At 39.4% G+C, this 19,254-nt stretch overlaps 1 protein-coding gene across 2 annotated transcripts in view; it reads left to right on the forward strand.

Moving 5' to 3' along the window:
• SLC38A1 (solute carrier family 38 member 1) overlaps positions 1–19,254 on the forward strand; it is a 58,961-nt gene that overhangs the window by 24,307 nt on the left and 15,400 nt on the right. For both annotated transcript variants that reach the window (XM_084810640.1, XM_084810639.1), the window contains exons 5-10: positions 10,000–10,073; positions 11,589–11,681; positions 13,172–13,253; positions 15,444–15,526; positions 17,195–17,253; positions 17,345–17,461. In XM_084810640.1, the coding sequence (XP_084666766.1) occupies positions 10,000–10,073; positions 11,589–11,681; positions 13,172–13,253; positions 15,444–15,526; positions 17,195–17,253; positions 17,345–17,461 (508 nt within the window). The remainder of the gene's footprint in view (positions 1–9,999; positions 10,074–11,588; positions 11,682–13,171; positions 13,254–15,443; positions 15,527–17,194; positions 17,254–17,344; positions 17,462–19,254) is intronic.

The following is a 19,254-nucleotide window of genomic DNA, read 5'->3' on the forward strand; positions in this document are numbered from 1 at the left end:
CACTGGTGGGTCCCACCTCCTCCTTCTGGAGTCACTGTCTAAACCAAAATATGTTTCTTCGTCAGTCACCCTATCTTAGTGGCAATTGAAATAGAAAACCTGAGAACTTTTAATTGCTCAGAGAACATTTAAGATTGAATTGCTTGAGGTGATAAAAACATATTATTTCAACCTTGCAGAAGTGCCAAAGAGTGAAAAGGAACATAACAGTGACTTCAGTGTCTAAAAAAATCTATGAGGCAAAGTTCTTTGGCTTCCCTGAAAAAGAGGTCTCTCATAAACTTGACAGATTTTATAGATTAAAATGGACTGGTGCCCCTCACTCTACCCTGAAATGCCTAAAAATAGTTTGAACTTCACACAGAAGCATTTCATATTTTTTAAGTAAATGAGATTTTTAAAAATAGTTTAGAACATAATATTAATATGAATATGCAGGGAGAAATAGATTATGGCTGCAACCGTATGCATACTTCTTCAGAATAAATCCTGTTAAAATCAGTGGGACTTAACTTCTGTGCAAACAGGCATAAGATTGTATTGCATGGGCCAGTTCAGGCAAAAATTACCCTGTACAAGCCCACTGAAATTAATAGTAGTTTCACAAGAGTACAATAATGTTCTTGCACAGCTCCCATCCATTTCAGTGGAACTTGAGCAGGAGAACCTCTCCCGGGGTTGGGCACTTAGCTGCTACATTTTGTACAAGTTAAACCACAATACTAAACTGGAGAAATTCAAGAATGGCCTTCAACTGTTCTGTTCAATACCCAGAGTTGTTGTTTTAGTTGTTAAGTATCGAATAGGAGCTCTGGGTGTTATGAAGGAACAACAAACTGCTTTATAATCAAGGATGAATCCTAAAGCTTATGTGTACATTTGGGAGTGTGTTTTTTAACACTGTTGCTAAAAATATTTGTTTCTGAGGCAAGCTGTGGTTACACTGTTTTGATATTGCTCTGTGTATCAAGAGAAGGGTCTTTCATTACTAGGGCTACAGCTGGTGAAATGACGCTTCTGTTGTTGTTTTTGTAAGCCTCCTTAATCTGAGCTGAGAACCAGGATAGTCAAGGTTTTCTACCATCTATCAAATCACTTCAGAGGCTAAAGAAGAATTTGGAAGGAATTCTGAAGTTAATCACTCAATGGGATTGCTGTCAGAACTGGCTTCCTCCAGCCTGGTGCCCTCCAGATGTTTTGCAGTACAACTCCTATGATCCTACAGCCAGGATTATAGGAGTCATAGTCTTAACACATCTAGAAGGCAGCAAGTTGGGGGAAGGCTGCTCTGAGACAACATATTAATTGTGGGGGCCTGTTCTAAATAAACAGCAACTCTTCTCTCCCTCCTGCACCCTCCCCCAAGTTCTTGGGTGGAATCAAGGTGTTATCAAAGGTGTTTTTGCTAGTGAAACAATATTCTTATTTTTGTGTTAAATGGCTGTGTGTGTGTGCATGCACTTGTGCTGCCAATATCTAGTGTGAAATTGTATTTGGTGGTCAGCCAAATGAGTGGTAGAGAGAGTGGTAGGGTGAGCGAGGTCCACATACACACAAAATACAAGTCAGCAAAATCCAGCTTCCCACTGCCCTTCCACCTGTTTACTTATCTGCCTACCTTTCTGTATGTCTGTCTACCTCTCCTTATCACCACACTGCCTTAACACTGGAAAAGAATGGTGAGTGAGTGACCTGGTTCAGATGTCATGACAGCCCACTGTGAGTTAATTAACCCTAAGGGCACCATGACACATGCCGTCTTGCATTATGAATACGCAAGCCCTGATTGGGTGTTGTTGTGACTTGTTGTGAACCTGGGCTGTGGGGATTATTGAAGGTTAAACAACCCTTACATAACCCGTGGTCTGTTTTAGGGACATGCAAGGGCAGTTTGACCCTCAAATAACTCCTGCTGCCTGAGTTCAGACAACACTTCAAGCCACAGCAACCCCCGCTCAGGGGTTTGCGTATTCATAATGGCAGCTGGCAGGTGCTGCAGCTTCTCATAAGTAAATTAACCCATGATGGGCTGTTGTGTCATGCAAACTGGCCAGTGCGTAAGTGAGTTGAAGAGAGTGGGCTCCCTACATTATTTTATTCATATACTCTTGTTTTTTCATCCTTGCATCCTTGATTCATTTCTGTCTGAAACTATTTGGATGAGGGGAAAGGGGAGACTGGAAGAGAGAGAATAACAGGAAGACATGGCTTTTCTTTGTCTTGTGCTTTCCATCTCTTGATCCACAAGCTTACAGATTAGTAGGAGGGAGAAGGGATGACAGTTCATGAGCTATTCAGCACTGCTCAGGTCATCCTACATAATCAGTGACAAGTGTGGTGCAAGCAAAGAGCAGTTGAACTGCAAGAATTATTCCTGTGGAACAAATAGCTCCAAGTGTCCTCCTCCAGGTGGTTCAGGCACTGTGTTAGGCAAATAAACTAACCACTCTGGCTTTCTTGTGTACCTTTTCTATAGGTTGATCTGCAGAAGTCTGCAGGTAACACTGTACGTGGCATGTTGATAAGTATTACGACCTGCTGATGACTAAACATCGAGCAGCTTTTAAAGTTACAGCTACCATGGCTGGTTAAAATATTGGTAACCCTAGTGTGCATTCCAGCACAAGAGAGGAAGACTGTGCAGCTTCAAAGGAATTTGTAAAAAGTAAAAATTATATGAAAGGTTCACAAAATAGCTTTGAACCAGATATTTATTTATTTGTTTATTAAATTTCTTAATCGCCCATCTGGCCACTCTGGGCGATGTACAACAATACAGACAGTTTTAAAACAATAAAATTCTACATTAAAATATCATATTTCTCCCCTAACCCAACCCAAATGCCCTCCTGAACAACCATGTTTTTAATGTGTGGCGGAAGCTCATTTCCCCCCCTGTTCTCCTCAAGTTACCTCAGTAGTTCATGAATGCAGACTTAAAGCTTCTGCCAACCCTACAGCTTCTTCTTAACTATTCTGTCTCATTAATACGTGTGATGCCATTGAACGCTTTAACACTCCGCAGGATAGAAGCAGCACCTTTGCACTTCTAGCAGAAAGTGAGATTCACTTCTTTGTAAACACCCCTCAGAAGCAAGTGAAGAGCAACTTTTCTATCTTCAGTGCACTGGTGTTGAAAATGCTAGAAGATCAGGATACTGTTTGAGGGAAACTTTGCATCAATTAAATGGCAATATCATTTGCATACTGTTTTCCTTTCCATTTACGGAGTACACGATACTAAACCAAGGAGAATATGCCATATTCCCATATGTATTCACAGCAGAATTAGTTTTCCAGATTTTTTTTTAAAAATAGTGGACTTTGACAAGCATGCTTTTGTTAGCCTGGTTTAGTATATGAAACACGAGAAGTATTTGGGCACTGCAGAATTTTCTTGGCTTCATGGTGTATGTTTTGAATTTGTAGAAAGCCAGTGTTCATGTTTTCATACCACTCCATGGGATGGTACTGGCAGTAGTCTGTCTGTCTCAACCACAACCTATATAACAAACAGTCTTTTCATGCTGCTTCATTGGAAGCCATGGAAAAAAGTGAGTTTACACACACAGCAACCTGTAAGAGCTTGTAAGGGCAGGAAAGGACAGCAGATTAGATTATAACTTTTTACTCCTGCAAGATCATCCTGTATGGTGATTGGGGCTTTAACACTAGAAGCTTTTTTTATCATTTTTTTAGAAAGGATTGTCTGGGGCTCTTTAATAAGCATTTGTGGTGAAGCACTAGCCACTGGACTTTTCTTCCTACTCAAGTCATCATGGGCCAAAATCACTGATGGGTTGAGTAGAAGCATGATTAATAGCAGTTCTTAATATCTTATTTACAGAACGGGTTCACCATTTGGTAGTGTAGGGCAAACTGTTCTGGGATATACAGTACCACAGCCTGTTTTTTTTCCTAAGTAAAACTGATTGTAACTCAGGAACCTGCTATTCACTGAACCGGTTCATATGTTTTGCCTAAACTATGGATGAGCATTACATGCACAAACTTCAGGCGCACACACTTCCCATTTTCCTCTCCTGTTCTGGTGTAGCCACAAAGGAGATCACAAGCATTTGCATACATTTTCAACTAACCGCTCCTACTCTTTATTTCCAAACCCAGACAAACTGCTTAGTTAACTACAGTTTGGGGAAATAAGCTGACTTCAAACCATGACTTATGACCCTGCCTTGTTTTCCTAAATTGTTTTTAACACTAACCATGGTTCTTGGTTTGGAACAAATGGGTAACTGTGGTTAGTTGAAAATGGAAGAGAAAGTTTCCAATATCCTCCTTGGAGCTGAACTGGAGGAGAAGGGAAGAAGGAGTTCATGGACCTGAGGCTCACCCAGGCTTCCTCCTGTTGTGATAAACTTACATTCAAGTGCTGCCATTATCTATCTGCTACTGGAATCACTTTTTTTTCCATGGGAGAGGATGTTTTCTTTCTCAGAGAAATCCCACAGGAATTGTGCTTATCCAAAGTGCCCTTACAACATCTGACAGATGTATTCGTTTCCTTGCTGAATACAAAGGACAATGGATTGACTAGAGATCATTACAAGAACATGCATTACAAGAGCTGGCTGTGTCTTATATATTTAAAGTGCTAAAGATTTTTCTTACTAGGACTATTAGGTATTCAGATTAACAAAATATAGGCCTGGTTCGCACAGTCACCACAGCTTAAATAAGCCACAGTGGCTTGTTTAAGCCGCAGCATGTGGTGGTGCAGGCCAGGTGCCATTTACCTAATTACCTTGTCATGTCATCTGAACCTGGGCAGCATGGCTTGCTTGAGGGGAAAACAACTCTCAAACTCCCATGGCCTACTGTTGGGTTATCTGAGGTTTCATTCCCCCTCAACTAAGCCATGCCACCTAGGTTTGGATGACATGACAAGCCACACCGGGGTGGGTAATTAGGCAAATGGCACCTGGCATGCATTTAAAGACACCCCATAATATTTAAACCACAGTGATCATGCAAACTGGGCCATAGCTGCATTTGTAACCAACTGCCATGCCATATATATACCATATTTGGTTTGAAGAGTTTTCACACTATTTGTTCCAATTTATGGAACTAATTTATCAAGTAAACATGTTTGGGGAGTCCAGTTTTGGGCATTTGACATAGCTTTACCCAATACATGAGCAATGTATTTTGTGCACAAGTCTTAATAAAAGGAAGTCCAACTTTGGTTCATGTAGTATTTCAGCAGACATACTCCTTGGGAAACACAAAAGAGCTCTTATAATTTATACTGTATACCTTCAGTTTATTCATGTCCCCAGAATTCAGCTTCATAGAAAGTATGATTGATTACTTTCCTTATGCAGATTGTCTGGGACACCCAACAGCTTTGGCATGTTCAACTTTTAGAACTGCATGAATGATTTTGGAGGTGGTGAGTCTGAGTGCAGCTTGTGCCCATTCCAGGAAGCATGCTCATTAAGCAGAACCCACAGTTTTTAGTATTATACCACATCCCTACACAATTTGTGGTGGAAAGGCAGGATAGAAATTTAATAAATATATAAAATGATGGTAGAGTTCCATTTGTGTCTGGTTGGTCTCTTGCTAAAACCTACAAACCTAGCTGTAATAAAGTTTTAGTCTTTCTAATAAAGAATTCCAAACTCTGTAAATGAATGTCTTAGCCTTGCCTGAATAACTGGCTATGACTCCAGCATGTAATAACATTGGAATCATAGCACCTGAAATGGATTGGGGAGATGGGAATCTAGAACTTTTCTGCTGTTCAGCAGTGCTGTTTACATAAAAATTAAAAAGTAATTGCACCAAAAGACATCCTTGATTACCTCTCCTGGTAGTTGGAATTTTGTTGGAGGACCAAGCCACACACACATGAATTTTCAAGTATGTACATTAATGTATCCATTTCAACCAGTAACAAGTCTACAATAATTTGACCCACAACTGGTCCCGATCCACTGGATCAGAGGCTGCCATTAAGTCCACAAAAGCCACATAAGTTTGCTGATTCAGATTTCCTATATACGTTGTTATTAAATAACATAAAGCATCAATCATATTCTCACCCTTTTTAGAACCCAGATTGTTCTTCCATAATAAATGTGATGTTACTTGGGCCAATCTTCCAAACCTACCAAGTACAAGCCTGCTATGTTTTTTGATACCATGTTGAGGAAGATAATTGATGAATAATTATTTGGATTGGCTTTGCTATCTTTACCACAGTTAAAGAGTGGATTTCAGCTATTTAGGGAATATGCTGTATTAATCATATGGTGAGACAGTTAAGCCAAAACAGGAGCCCATAAGTGAAAATTAAGTTTTAAAAGTTCAGCTGTCAGCATACCCTCCCCTGTAGCTTAGCTATTGACTTCAATTAGCATACGGATATCCTGTGCTGGGGACTAAACTTAGACACTTGCTAAATCAGGAAATCTCATAATAATAATATGAACTAATTTTGGCTTTAAAATTACCCATCAACATATTATGGGGCTCAGAACTGAACAAAAATAGACTCTTTATAACATTTTCTAATCCATCCCAGATTTAGGCACAAACTGTTTTGCTCCCCAGAGGGAATATAAACATCCATATAAGACACTGTCTTCCATTTGGACATTCTGGCCAAACACTTTGTAAGACTGGACTCTCACTAACTTTTGATATTTTGGGTGTTGCAGCAATTTCTGGGCACAAAGACAGTTTATAAGCCCCTGCCTTGTGGTTAAGGCAGGGGCTTATAAATTGCATTCAGTGCTAGAAGCATGTATATGCTGCTGCCATGCTGTGTTTGAATGCTACATGTTATATCACAATTTCTTGTGGAATTATTAAAGGCAAACAAAAAAAGAAGAAATGACTCAGGAGTGATAAGATGAACCTAAACAGTGGAATTATTAAAGGCAAAAAAAAAAGAAAAAGAAATGACACAGGAGTGGTAAGATGAACCTAAACAGATCATTTCTGTGCCACTTTAGGGTTTTTAAAAAAACAATAAAAATATTATTCAGATCCTTCACAATATTCAAATGTTGAGATACATTTTTCTTACATTTTTCTTTTAGTCCCAGTTTAATTAAAAGATGTCAGAATAATTTTCCTTCGGAATTTTTCAAACGTTGTTGGACCAGAACCATAAAATAAAAGTCTTTATATGTTATATCACCACAGAAGTCACACTAATAATGTGGTCAGAGAAAATGGGGACACATCTGCACCCTGTGCATTTGCGGGATCAAGTGCACTATCAAGATGCATGTTGTCTCATTGTGATGGAAGCTTTAGCCTGGGCTAGTATCTTGCCTGTCCATATACATATTCAAGGGACTTGGTGTCAAGTACCATTGAAGGCTCTGCTCCCAATCAAGGCACAGCTTTGGAAAGGCTAAATAGGAGGTCCTAACACTCCTGTTCTAACACTTCAGAAGCTGCTCTTTTGTGCTGTATGCATCATATTACTGCAGGTTTGTACAATCAGAGCTCTTTTCAGATATTAAGTTCAGTATAAATGAATGTGTGGAGTGAGGTGATTTGGGTCATGCCCACCTCCATGAATTCAAAGGTTTCATTGACATGCAGCCATCCACCACCGCCACAACTGTGCTCCTTCCCACCTGCTTTTTTGTAGATACTAGAGAGGTATCTTTTGTAGATACTAGAGATACATCTTCATATATTTTTTTTTTTACTTTATTCATGAAGCCAGATTTTCTGGAGAAAATAATCTAAAAGTGTCAGAGATGCTTGGTAAAATGTTTGTCAGCTAATCAGTTTAACCACTTAGCAATATTCTAAGCACTTTAATTGGCTTTAGATTACTATCACCTCTTAGACTATCAAGTCACTAACTCTCCCTTCCCTGATAGTTTGCTGGTGTAGATACTAATTTAACAGGGCATAGTTCTATAAATGATCCCTGCTCTGGTTTATGTTCTTCTGTTTAACTGAGGATCTTGCAGGAATTGGGATAGTATTGGAAAGGTAAAATAATTTCGTACCTGTTAACTAATCTAATTTTAAAGAACAGATGCCTTTGTCTTGCTTATAAGGCAAGAGTGTGTAATGCCCCACAAGGAAAAGAATGGACAATGATTCAGTGTTCCAAGTTTTAAACTATCTCTTTAACAGAAGAAATCCTTTCAAAGTATGAGTAACTCCCACCCTTAACTTTAACCATCTCTGATACAAAGATTATAGGAAATTATGGAATTCTATTTTTGTCAGGTTACAAATATCCTATTTTGATTGGAATTTGACCATTGGGTTTTTTTGCCTCGTCCTTAAAAGATTCCCTCCTGATACAAACAGCAGTGACAGCCCCAGTCTGGATCAGGAATGTGGCAAGGCCAAATGTTAAGTCCCCTCTCTCCCTTCACCATGGTTCCCATCTATATCAGGCACTCACATAGCTGCTATGTATTAATTTAAAAAAAAATCACATAACTGCATGTTATGCAATTATCATCACATCTAGTTTGGTCCTTGTCCTGTCTAAAATGGTCTGCTGGGTATTAACTTTGGTCCTCCCATGCAAGCGACCTGCATGGAGGACCACAAAGATGGCTTCTGTTCCCCAGACAAACAAATGTCTGAGCCCTTGAGAAAAGCTCTTTCTCATTGGCAAATGATTTACAAAGTTTCCCTTGTTGAATCTCAAGTGAATGTCACAATCCCAACTTTATTGTGTACCACCAAGCTGTTTCGTGCTATCTACAAATGGGCAGAACTGTCAAGCTGGTTTCTACAACTTCTTTTTCCCATTTCCCAAGTCCATTCCATGCCAGATTTATCTAGTTTTGTGTGAAAAAAATCTGTATGTATTTTTGTACACATTTTTCAAGTGGATGCATTAATAGATGCACACCCACTCACCAAAGCGTGTTTATCTGCATTCTAGAAACGTACACAGTGTTTTTTGCACATTTTTCAAATATGTGCATGTTCTCGAATGCATTTTTTCCTTTCGCAGAACGCATCGCAAGCCTGGAAATGTATGGATTTCCAACCACAAATTACATCCGTTTCCTCGTTCGGTTCCGGGAGGTGCGGATCGGGTAAAGCCGTAAAAAAATCTTGACAGAGCAAATTTCTTATGCATCCCTAACATTATCTATAACAATATTGGCAAGCTGGATCTTCAAATCAGCATTATTTTGTGGTTAATTACAAGCATTATTAAAAATCATAATAGTTGAAACTATCTCTGAGATCACAATTTTATGCATACCTGGAGTAAGCCCCATTGAACTCAGTGGAACTTAATTTTGAGTAAACCTGCATAGAACTGCACTGTAACTCAATTTTACTTCCTGTTAAAATATTTTATTTTACTTCTTTCATATAGCACAAATAGTAACATTGGATTAAACTTTAGAAGTAGTTGTTTAGAGTGATAGATTTCATCAAACAGTTTCTTCACTGACTTCTTAAGAAAGATTGTTTTTCCAAAAATTACAATGAAAACATTTCAACCAAACTTCTAGAGTTGATAGGGCTTGAGTTGCCTATTGATAACTGCTAAATTTAAATATGAGAATGAGCTGTCTCTCACTTAGGATGTGAGAGATTTAGGATGCAATCCTATATCCACTTACCTGGGAGTAAGCCTCATTGGAGCCAATAGGATTTACTTCTGAGCAGACATGCATAAGATTGCAGTATTAATACTAGGACCTAATGACCACTTTCAATGAGAAGAATTAGCCAGAGAATTTATCTGGTCCTTTTTACAACCTTTATTTGTTTGAACAAATGCTAAATGTTGAGTTGGTTACTTGTGAACATGCAAGTTTGTGGTTTTAAAGTTTTGTCCTGTTTGATTTCTCACTGCGGTTTCTCAAAAGACACATAATATTTGATGCTCCCAAAAAGAAGCTACTTATGATTTTAAAGCAAACTAATATTTCTGTCAATGCTCCAGATTTAATGTCATACAAACACTGGGTTTATTGTAATAAAAAGAGCTCTTTCTTTCTTATTTCCTTTTTATAGGTTACTTTTGATTTCAGTGACACTGCTCTCTATTTATTCAATAAATCTTCTATTAATATGTGCAAAGGAAACAGGTAATTCTTAAGAATGTTGTATTAATTCAGTAGCAATGAAGAGGACAAACATGGAAGATAAAAATCTTCTGAGTTTTCAACCTCCCAATGTCAGTGATAAGAGAAAAACCAATTAAAAGTGTTCTCTCCTCTTTCCAAGTCTGCTGGCCAGTTAGAATAGTCAGAGGACCAGAGTAGATAATGTGGGGGGAAATGAAGAGAAACTGGGACTCAGCACCCATTATAAGTGTAACATTTTGTATTTTAATGTATTGTACACCAGTATCTCTCGATGCGGAGCAGTTTGTAAATTTTATAATATATAAATAAAATAAGTTAGAACCAGCAGTGAGGGGAGCAGAGAGCTGGGTACCACCCTGGTTTGCACTTTGTGGGTGCATTGGTGCTCGTGAGCACTACATTAGGAACCCTAGCAAGACAGATATATTTTTTTCAATGTTTGTGTTAAGTTTGGCACTGAATACAGATTCTGGGATTCAACAACAAGAGAGGGCTATTACCTTAAAGCCTATTTGTGGGCTTCCCAGAAGCATCTGATTGGTCACGATGAAAAATGGAATGCTGCACTAAATGGTATTATTATTATTATTATTATTATTATATTTATTAATCGCCCATCTGGCTGCTCATCCAGCAGGGCTTTTCTTATGTCCTGTGGTTCTACTGTGAGAGGTTATGGAACCCTTGTGCTCAGCCTCTTTATTTACATGACTTGCAAAAACAACAACATGTAAATAAATGTTTATGAACAGGCATTACTGTGCTTGATGTTCCGCTAGCATTAGAATATCTGTTCATGGACATGAGCTCTGAATGCATAGTTTCTTGCTCTTTTAATTATCTCAAATCTCAAATCTTAATCCCTATTAAAGAAGCTGAGATGTTCAAGTGTGAGCATTATAAATGCCCAGGGATGGGAGCAAGGATGTTCTTAAGTTGCAAAGACTTCATTTTGTTTGGAACACTACCTTTCTGAAGCCTGATTTGGACCTTCTCATCCCCTATACAATTTGAAACACATGAAGAGAAAGAGATGAGTTTGCTAGCTCTACCCCCTCTGTCGCTGTTTTTGTTGCCCTCCACAAGTTGGAGGGCAAATGTCTGCAGCAGGGAACCTGCCCTACTCATGTAGACTCCCCATGGGATTTTGAGTAATGGCTAAAGTAGACTTCCCGACGTAGATGCTCCCCCATGGAGGGCAACAGAGGGGGTGGAGCTAGTGCACTTATCCCTACTTTCCTCATGCAATTCTAATTCTGTGGAGGATTAGAAAGCCCAAGCAGGGCTTACATGTACCTGACAATTCCTGACATTTTGAAAATGCATGAAGGCCATTTATGAATAAGCTAGCTCGATTATGTCTTGTTACAGTATATGTGTGATTTGTCACTTACAAGGTGGAAACATGATTTTGAATGGGGGAATTAGACGAATGTACAAGAAATGTAAATGGCGTGACTTTATTGTTTGTTGTCATGATTGATGTCCAACTCCTCTTCAAATTGCTTTAACCAGGCTGCATGGTTTATGAAAAGCTTGGTGAGCAAGTCTTTGGCACACCAGGAAAGGTGATTGTTTTTGGATCTACGTCTCTTCAGAACACTGGAGGTAAATAAAGTGGGATAAAGGTAGAGAAAATAAATGATTTATTTAGAGCTTTTGGGATATCCAGTCTCTGTAGCACCTCAGTTGAACTAAAATCTCCCTGCACTTTAATAAATATGTGTTGGGGTGTACTTCTAGTGAAGCAGCTCTTCTTAGTTGCCTTGTCTGTTCGGACTAACCTGCCTCACTCGATATGTATTTGCTCCCAATAAAGTGACTGCAGTGTGTTGCAGGGACTGGTGAGGCCTGCCAATTGCTTTTAGGAACAGTCTCCTAGTATGGCTCAAGTTAATGACATCATGGGAGTGTGTTGGCCCAATTATATGCTTACTGTAGGACTATCTTGGGGTTAGGTTTACTGCAAAGACTATAGTCTGAAAGCCATTTCAAATGACACCTTTTTTACATAGATATGATTCTTGAGTACAAAATACACATGCTATATGACTTAATTTGAAATACACACATGTATTTTTCTTGTCTCTTTAAAATACATGCAAGTGGCAGGTGTTAAAGGATCAGGCCCTTGTTCATGTGTATTTTAAAGTGATGAGCGGGTCATAGTACATACATGTGAGATTCAAACTGACATATACAGAAGCCAGGTCCAGACATAATGTTTCAGGTCCAACAGCAACAAACAGTGAGCTTGAGCACTCTCTCCTCCTCTCTCCTGTTTGTTTCCAGTGACATCTAAACCAGGAAGGTCTGGTTTAAGTGCTCCCTCCCTGCAAACCAGGATTACAAAGCATAGCTTGAATCTTGCTTGCAATCCTGGCTTTGTAGGGAATACTTAAACCACAGTTTCCTGGTTTGGACATCATAGCACTACTGTAATTTAACAAACTAGGACGTCTTTTCTGCAGCAAGGTCCTGAAAATGAGGAGGAGGACATGCTCAAGCTCATTGCTCATTCCCACTCCAACAAACCAGACTTTATTGGATCAAGAATGTTACGTTTGAACCTGTGAGTGTATATTTTGCATTTGGGGATCATATCTGAATATACATTGACTGTGTTTGGATGATCATATGTTGATTTAATAAAATGTGATATGAATGATCCTTTTGTCCATACACACAGTTGCTTTGCACCTCCCTTCACATGAACCAGCAAATAAACCAGGAAATCTTGAATTGACTATAGTTTGCCATTTCTCCCAATCCAATAAATTATTGTTAAATACTTTGGAACAAGCCAGGATGTTAAACCATGGTTTGAAAGTGGTTTAATATTCTGACTTATTCCAAAGCTGTTATCCATAGTTTTCCAGTTTGAATGAAATTATAAACTATGCTTAAATAGAAGCTTCGTCATTTCTTTGCTGCAAAGGGGCTGCATGTACAGGCAAAATGCTTATTCACCTGAACTCTTCCCAAAAGTCCTATTTGAATGACCCTGAGGATAGTATGGAGAAAAACCAAGTACATCACTGTGTGTAGCCATCATGATTTATTATGTTTCTTTCTAACAAGACCCTGTTTTTTCCCAGCAATGCTGAGCTATCTCTTCATAGTTAAAAATGAACTGCCTGCTGCCATAAAGTTCCTTATGGGAGAAAAGGATACATTTTCGTAAGTTTAATTTGTGGTTTTGCTGACAACTAATTTCTTGTGGTTAAGGCAGGGGCTTATAAATTGCATTCAGTGCTAGAAGCATTTATAAGCTGCTGCCATGCTGTGTTTCAATGCTACATGTTACATCGGGATTTATTGTGGAATTATTAAAGGCAAACAAAGAAAAAGAAATGAAACAGTAGCGACCAAGATGAACCTGAACAGATCATTTCTGTGACACTTAGGGTGCAATCCTATGGGGTAGGTGGCTGCCTCTGAACTTGGAAGCGACCGCCTATCCAGTGCAGGGCAGAAGAAACACAGAGGGGATCGTCCCCTCCGCGCTTCAGCCCCCCTGCATTTGCAGGTAGATAGCCAATAGATAGCAGGAAGGCGGAGTGGGGGAAGTGGCTGCCGGGCGACACATAGGATGTGTCATACCAGTATTTCCGCCTTGCCCACCCCCAGAACACCCTGTTTTTGCTACTCCGTGCTCCTCTTCCAAGTGCGAAGTGTGGGGCCATTCCGAGCTCTCTGCGAGGCAGCGTGGGAAGGGGGGAAGGGTGGTTCTCCGGGAACCGACCTTGGAGCGCGGGCTCCAAGGTCGATTCCTGGAAACCAACATATCCTATGGCTGTCTAGCCACTAACTAGTGGCCATAGGATTGCTCCCTCAGGGGTTTAAAAAAAAACCCTGAAACAATAAAAAATATTATTATTCAGATCCTTCACAATATTCAAATGTTGAGATACATTTTTCTTTTAGTCCCAGTTTAATTAAAAGATGTCAGAATAATTTTCCTTCGGAATTTTTCAAATGTTATTGGACCAGAACCATAAAATAAGCCGTCATATGTTATAACACCACAGAAGTCACACTAATAATGTGGTCAGAGAAAATGGGGACACATCTGCACCCTGTGCATTTGGGGGATCAAGTGCACTATCAAGATGCATGTTGTCTCATTGTGATGGAAGCTTTAGCCTGGGCTGGTATCTTGCCTGTCCATATACATATTCAAGGGACTTGGTGTCAAGTACCATTGAAGGCTCTGCTCCCAATCAAGGCACAGCTTTGGAAAGGCTAAGTAGGAGGTCCTAACACTCCTGTCCTAACACTTCAGAAGCTGCTCTTTTATGCTGTATGTATTGTATTACTGCAGGTTTGTACAGTCAGAGCTCTTTTCAGATATTAAGTTCAGTATAAATGAATGTGTGGAATGAGGTGATTTGTGTCATGCCCACCTCCATGAATTCAAAGGTTTCATTGACAAGCAGCCTACTTACACACATTCACCTGAATGCACATAAGTTGGTGGGAAATGGAAGGTCCCAGATCACATGTATGCATGAATGCATGTAGGCTCTATATGAAGAGTAAAAGCCAACGTGTAGAGGCCACAAGCAGGGCTGGTGGGTTTCCTTTTGCTTTCTATTCTGCATGAACAACATTCACGCATGGGCACAAACAGGGTTAGAGGGACTCAACATACATTTTTTAATCATACATGAAAATGGCCAGGCTCCTTGCTGCATGGCCTTGCTGAAAGAAACTTTGGATCTGCCTACATGTTGCTGAGTAGCTGTTTACATTCAAGGAGTCAGCACCAATTCCCAATAGCTGGATGACTTGGTCTCTAGAGAAGGAGAGGTTAGGAAGCAGTGCTGCAGACAGTAAATTTTCACTCTTACTCTTATCACTAAATAGGTTTTGAGATAAATGAGTTTATATATCTCTAGCCATATGGATTTCCATTTAGTGTATGTGGTGTTGCTGTCAGCTGTCTAAGTTTGAAAAATCACACTCCACAGCCTGTGTTGTACCGCAATAACTGTTTGCCTAGTTGAGCAAACTTTTCCTTTGTTGACAACCTGCGTCTTGTCTAATGCCAACTGGCATGGGTTTGCCCTCCACCCCTGGCATTGCTCTTACCACTTGGGCAATGCTTGTCTTAGGAACCTAGTGAAAATACAATGTTTGCAGACTCCAGCAGCTACAATTCAACAAGGAACAATGTTAAAATAATAGCTGATTACTTATACCGACTAGGACAACCAGAGATTGTTTAGTCACTCATGAATATATAGTCACATAAGATTTTTTTTAAAATGTATTAAAACCATATAAAATGTATTTAAAACCATATAAAATGTGATAATTCAGGTGTGGAAGTGATGTTATCCCTGCACTTTTGATAATGTTTTACAGAGCCTGGTATGTGGATGGACGACTTCTTGTTGTAGGTGTGACGTTCTGTATCATCCTTCCCTTATGTCTTCTTAAGAATTTAGGTAAGGATAAGTTACCTCCTTTAGAATGAAGTATGATTTTTAGATTTAAAATTCAAGGTGTATTCCAAGCCTACTACTTAGCCACAGAATAAACTGTGTTCAGGGAACTGTATAATAAAGAAGCCTAAGTTACAATTTGGTACAGTCTGAATACATTTGGCTGTCTGAACCTGAGACAAAATAATGCATTCATTTGGCTTTTCTATTTTTAAGCATTGATTATGTCCAAAAAAGATTTCTGCTCACCAAGACAGTGTAAACAGTGTAGGCAAGTTTAAAAAAAAAAAACCACAGTACTGATACATATATTTTGTTCTCAAAATACGGAAAGTAAGGTAAGTATTTGTTAAAATAAGGAAAGTATTTGTTAAAAATCAGTTTTAAAAAGTGAGCAAAAAGCCTCAGACTAGCACACCCCCTAATTTTAAAAATTGGCTTAGACATTCCCCGTCATCCTTTCTGCCATCTTTTCACTGTTTGTTCCCTATGAGCTCTCAGCATTTGGCTCTTTAGCATTTATCTGCCTGTTGCTGTCAAGTCTCCAGACAACCTTTCTTCCTGAAAAGCCAAGCTAGTTAATTGAACAAGTGCCCTTTACTTTTTTAAAATTGTTATTTAACAGACTTCCTCCATCCAGTGAAATCTCTCTGTTATCACTGTTCATTTGAATATAGGATAAGATGGTAACAAGAAAATTGTCTTTTGCCATCCATAACTCTCCGCAATTCCATTTTAAGTTTTTCCTGTCAATGAATAATTTTGGTAATCTCTCATCCTCCAAAGCTTGAATTCTGAGCCAAGATTTTAAAATATATAAATATGCTTTCATAGCTGTTGGTGGTACTCCTGTTCCAACATGAAGAAGGACAGAAGGGTCCTTCAGGTATCCCAAACAGTTGCCTGAGGGAAAAATATCCAAGTAACAACGCCATGGGGATAAAAAATAATTATGTAAATAAATTTGCTGCCTATCTATATTACCCCACACACATACACACACACTAAAAGAAATTAGATAAAAACATGTCTGCTTTGTCTCCAATGACTCTGCAAAGTATTTTTGAAAAAAAGTGATATATGTAGCTGATTACCAGCCAAGGGTGGAAAAGCTCCAGATTGTTTGAAGATCACCTAGGCCCGTGTGAACCTGCCCAGCCTTTAAGATAGCCTCTGAGTCTTTGCTCGTGGCCTGGCTAGTAAAGTCCATCAAGCTGGTGGGCACAAGAGACAGGGCCATCTTAGCAGTGGCCCTATCACTGTAGAATTTCTTCCCATGGGTAACTTAGCCATTTTGATTTGTGTTTTTCAATGGGTTAAAAGACCTGGTTCACACATATTTTTACCTGATTAATTTGAAGTTGGCACAGGCTTTTAAATGAAATGTTTTTGAGTGTTGCTGCTTTTTTATTATTGGTTTTAGATGGTATTGCTGAAATGTGGATATTGTTATTAGTTTTGTGTTTTTGCTTATTTTGTTTTATTATGTTTTTAGTGTGTAACTTCCTTGAGAGGACTGCATGACCCTTAAAGGTGGCATATAAATATTTAAAATAATAATAAGGTGCCAGAACTTAAACCATAGCAGTAAACGTTAATCCATTAAAGTAAGTAAATAAATGTGATGACAGAATGAGTAACTGAATATGTTGTTCTTTGAATTTCTCTCAGGGTATCTTGGCTACACTAGTGGATTTTCTTTGACTTGCATGGTATTTTTTCTCATAGTGGTAAGTTTTGTTTGGTGTGTCTATTAGAGCCATTACTTTCTAATGTAAAGCTAGGGGTTGAAACATTTTCAATTGTGTCCCTTTATTCCAGGTTATCTACAAGAAATTTCAACTTTCCTGCCCTCTGCAGGAGACAAATGCAACAGTTTCTGCCCTTTCAAACTCTAGTGATACATGCCATGCAAAGTATGTTACCTTTAATTCCAAGGTATGTTTCTTTCCACAATATTTGTTATTTTGCCCCACTTAGAAGCATTTCCAGAGTCTGAAGGAAAACTATAAGTTTTCAGTAATAATGAATTACTTTCTGCCTGTGTTTTGTTTCTAAGATGGAAAATCCTTCCAAGAGAATTTGGAAAATTTTGACAAGTATTCATGTAGCAGCGTGCAAAAAGAGAGGAAAATAGGGAGTTTACATATAAATGTGTTATAAGGACAGAGAACAGTTAAGAAAAGTCTTTGGGAAAAGAGTGGCAGTACTAGAGATTTTATTTTAACTTAGTTTTAGGTTTACATTAAACATTGGGGACATACAAGTAGCCTAGTGATAGAATTTGCTGCCTTTTGAGTTTGTGGTACTTCTGTCTTCGGAGGTTTTTAAGAAAATGGTAGTAAGAAATCTTCTGAGGCTCATTTAGATATAGTACTTCTTGTCTTTGAAATGGAGGTTAGAACTAGATGGCCCATAGGAACTCTGCCAGCTGCAGTATTCTATAGACAAACATGGTAGTGCAAATCCCCTGAGTTTTATCTTCTGTGCCATCATCAATTTTGCCTTTTTTTTTCCTTACTAGAATTTTCCTCATTGTGGCATTTGAAGACCCTTGAACACATATACAATAAAGAACATACAGTAACATGGAGGGCGCAATCCTATGGGGATAGTTCACCACCTCTGAACTTGGAGGCAACTGACTATCCAATGCAGGGTGGCTGGAGAGCAGAGGGGATCTTCTCCAGCCACCCTGCATTTGCGGCTAGACAGCTGATTTAGGCTGTCTAACTGGAGCTCTTCGGAGCAAGACGGGGGAGGCTGGACAGCGCATAGAAAGCGTCGTACTGGCACTTCCGCCCTTCCCTCCCTGCTCTCAGGAACGCCCCCTTGTCCCTGTCCCCCTGCTCTGCTCTTATGAGCGTGGAGCTGGGGACAAACAACGCCACCTACAAGGCGGCGGGGGCAGGGAGGCAGTTTTCTGGGAACCAATTTCATAGTGCTGGGCAGGAGAAAAATAAAAGTGTAGTATGTGGAAATGGTAGCCATCTTGATACTTAGCTGCTTTGAATACTTTTGTAGAAAGTTATCTTCTGTGCTGTAGTGGTTACTAGTGTTGCATTGGGAGTTGGGAGATCCAGGTTCTGGACCCCACTTGGCCATGAAGCTCACTGGGTGGCGTTGGGCCAGTCACTGACTCTCAGCCCAACCTACCTCACAGGGTTGTTGCAATGATAAAATGGAGAGGAGGAGGACCGTGAAGGAGGAAAAAGGGCAGGATATAAATGTAACAACAACAGTGTTTTATCATATATAAAGTGCCTAAAATTTGCTAAACACTGTAGAAAGATGACAGAAAACAAGAGAGTCCATCCCTGCAGGCTTTCAGCCTAAAAGGGATGGCAAAGGAAAAGGAAAGCAAGCAAACTTAGGCCCCATTAAGAAATGTTTCATAGTCCATGGCGGGGAGAGGCCAAATGGCAATTGGTCTCTCAGCAAGGATGAGAGAGCCCTGCTGTCCCATCTCTCCTTCTGCTGCACCAGTGAAAAAGTCAAATCTAACAACAGCTACATAATCTATACACAAAATAGATATCCTTGTATTGAAAAAGGTGTACTTGAAACTACATTGTATGCATATTATTTAACCGATTTTCACAATTCAGTGAAGCCAACTTTTTTTTCTGGGAGGACTCCTGTGGTTTAAAAATCTTTGGGGTAGGCAAAACCTCAGTGGGTTAGATCTGACGGTTCCATTCCTCTGATGGAAGGAGTCCTCCTTCAGTGGA

The sequence above is a fragment of the Heloderma suspectum genome, chromosome 7 (assembly GCF_057233095.1).
Source record: "Heloderma suspectum isolate Gila_16-S chromosome 7, 16-S_ref, whole genome shotgun sequence".
NCBI classification, from domain to species: domain Eukaryota; kingdom Metazoa; phylum Chordata; class Lepidosauria; order Squamata; family Helodermatidae; genus Heloderma; species Heloderma suspectum.